This window comes from Gavialis gangeticus, unplaced genomic scaffold, assembly GCF_001723915.1.
Source record: "Gavialis gangeticus isolate Ggan-Ray unplaced genomic scaffold, GavGan_comp1, whole genome shotgun sequence".
NCBI lineage: Eukaryota > Metazoa > Chordata > Crocodylia > Gavialidae > Gavialis > Gavialis gangeticus.
The window spans coordinates 44,610,225-44,612,567 of record NW_017728992.1 but is presented as its reverse complement, the minus strand read 5'-3'; the positions used below and the strand labels follow the sequence as shown (position 1 = coordinate 44,612,567).

The following is a 2,343-nucleotide window of genomic DNA, read 5'->3' as shown; positions in this document are numbered from 1 at the left end:
TGGGATACTGAATGACAAAAGTAACTTTATGGGGAAGGAAATGGAGAAGTGTGTGTGTGTGTGTGTGTGTGTGTGTGTGTGTGTGTACGCGCATAATTATATAATTTCCTTCATATTTTAAAGTACAGTCTCCTGCTCTGGTATGTATTTTTAAGTGTTTCTGGGTATGACTACACATTCATTAATGTGCAGTGTCTACTGAGCATTACATTTAGTACTTGCAAAAGGAATTATTAAATAAATATGCAGTAGGCTACCCCAATCCCATCAGTTTCTTATGATGGTTAATGTGCAGTAGACTAATACTACTGTACATTATCATAATAGTATAGTTTTAGGATTTAAATGCCTAAATGGCACATGAAAGCACTTGACCAGCGGGGAAAAAAGGGCAAGTGTGCCCCCATTGAAGTCATTACCCAGCCAATGGGTAATGACTTTTTTTTTTAATAAAAAAAAGTTTTTAGGTATTTAAAGGCCTTCTTCCTTCCTTTTAAGAGACCATGAGGTGTCTCTTCCAAAAGCATGTTGTAGGTTCAGCTGCTTAAGTTTCTACATACCAGCTCAAGTTGAAAGCTTGAGTGCTATAGCAGGGCACAGACACGCTGTTTATGCTGGCATGATAATGACTGTATATCAGTGGGTTCTTTGTGTGGACTACTGTTAAAAATAGATGTCTGAATTCTTGTATGTTTCAAAAGACCCACACTTGTGAGCCTAAAATCTGGAAAGAATAAAAATATATGATAATTATAACAACAAAAGAATTGGCTCCCAATCTTGTTGCCATCAAAGTCCCTAAGAGACAATGAGTCGGCATTTATCAGATCAGCTAAGTGGGCATTTATACGCATACATTTGTCTGTTCTAAAGCGCCAGAGATCCTGTGCATCAGAGCAGACTTGATTAATCGAGTCTGTTCTGTGCGCGAGCTGACGCGCCTGGTGCTGCATTGTATGCATTTGTATAAATGGCAAAATGCACGTCAGCAGTGAGAAAATGGCGGTGGTGTGCTTTTGAACTTTTTTACAGCTTGGATGTGTTTTAGTTCAGAAGTGTGCTGCCGCCATTTTCTCAGTGCTGATGTGCATTTTGCCATTTATACAGATGCATGCATCAGAGTGCTGGGTGCTTTTAAAAGCATCGCACTGCGGCGCAAACGTGTACAAATCCTCAGTGTTAATAGTTTTGGGCATTTGTGGTAATAGTTTTGGGCTGTAGTTCTCAAGCTAATGTGCACAGTTTTTATCATGCAATGCCTAGCAGTTTTAATGACATGTTCTGATATAGTTGTAAATCTTTTTGGCTGTAGGAGGAAAAGAAATTTAACAGATACCCCTGTATGCAGTCAGTTGCCTTACTAGTGCACTTCATATTTATGGCATCTGCAAGCCAAAGCATACTAGGCATTTGGGTGGGAGGGATGAAATGCAGATAATGAGGAACGTTAAAACCAATACAATTAAGCAAAAGCCTCTTCTAAGCTTACATATAGATATAACAATCGAAACTGAAACACAGGGTCACGGGGGAAAAATGCATATATAAACTATCTCTTTTCCTTTCTTTTCCATAGTCTCATTTGCATTGCAAGAAACTCTTTTGTTCCTCCTGTGTGCCCCCATTGAAGTCATTAGCCAGCCAGTATACACATATCAAATTTCAATCATAAGTCCTTCCAGTCCCTTACTTAATCACATTGTTTTATTCCTCTGAGCTCCTGTCAGCTTGTCTGAGTCTTTCTGGCAATGCAAATGCCTGCTGTTGGGTATAGAATTTCATGCAGTTGTACAAGGCTGCATATACCAATTGTTTCCTCCAGGCTATGTGATATATATACTACATCTGTTTATTCACTGGAAAGATAAGTTGGTTTGATTTATTCATTTATTTATTTATTTGCCATATAACACGGCAAGCTCATATCTGACATACTATCCACTGTCTTGCCTAAGTTTCTTTCCATACCTCTCCAGGTTTCCCAGGTTGGTCAATTTTGGCTTAGAAATGTGACTTCCACACTCCTCCCCCCGCCTCTCTTCCCATGTTAATAGTTGTAGTCTAACAAATACTATTCAAAGTAGGACTTTTGTTTGTTTATCAATTTTAAATTCTTGCATGTAGCCTTTTGCCATAGTTTTTCTCTCTCTAAATAGGTGAAGAGCATTACAATTGCATATCAGCACTTCATAAATCTATGCGAGGCTCAGATGAAAATGCTTCCCTCTACTGGCTTGCCCGGATGCTTGAAGGTAGGGGAGAAGAAGCGTATGCGTGTGTGGGGGGTGGGAGGGATGTAGAGTGGGGAATCTTGTAAGAACGAGTGCATTCAGGATTAAGATG

The 2,343-nt window shown here is 39.4% G+C and overlaps 1 protein-coding gene across 1 annotated transcript in view; it reads left to right on the top strand.

Moving 5' to 3' along the window:
* The window catches only part of WRNIP1 (Werner helicase interacting protein 1), a 54,218-nt gene that overhangs the window by 34,998 nt on the left and 16,877 nt on the right, over nucleotides 1-2,343 (top strand). Inside the window, exon 5 of the mRNA XM_019521864.1 lies at nucleotides 2,157-2,252. Within this exon, the coding sequence (XP_019377409.1) occupies nucleotides 2,157-2,252 (96 nt within the window). The remainder of the gene's footprint in view (nucleotides 1-2,156; nucleotides 2,253-2,343) is intronic.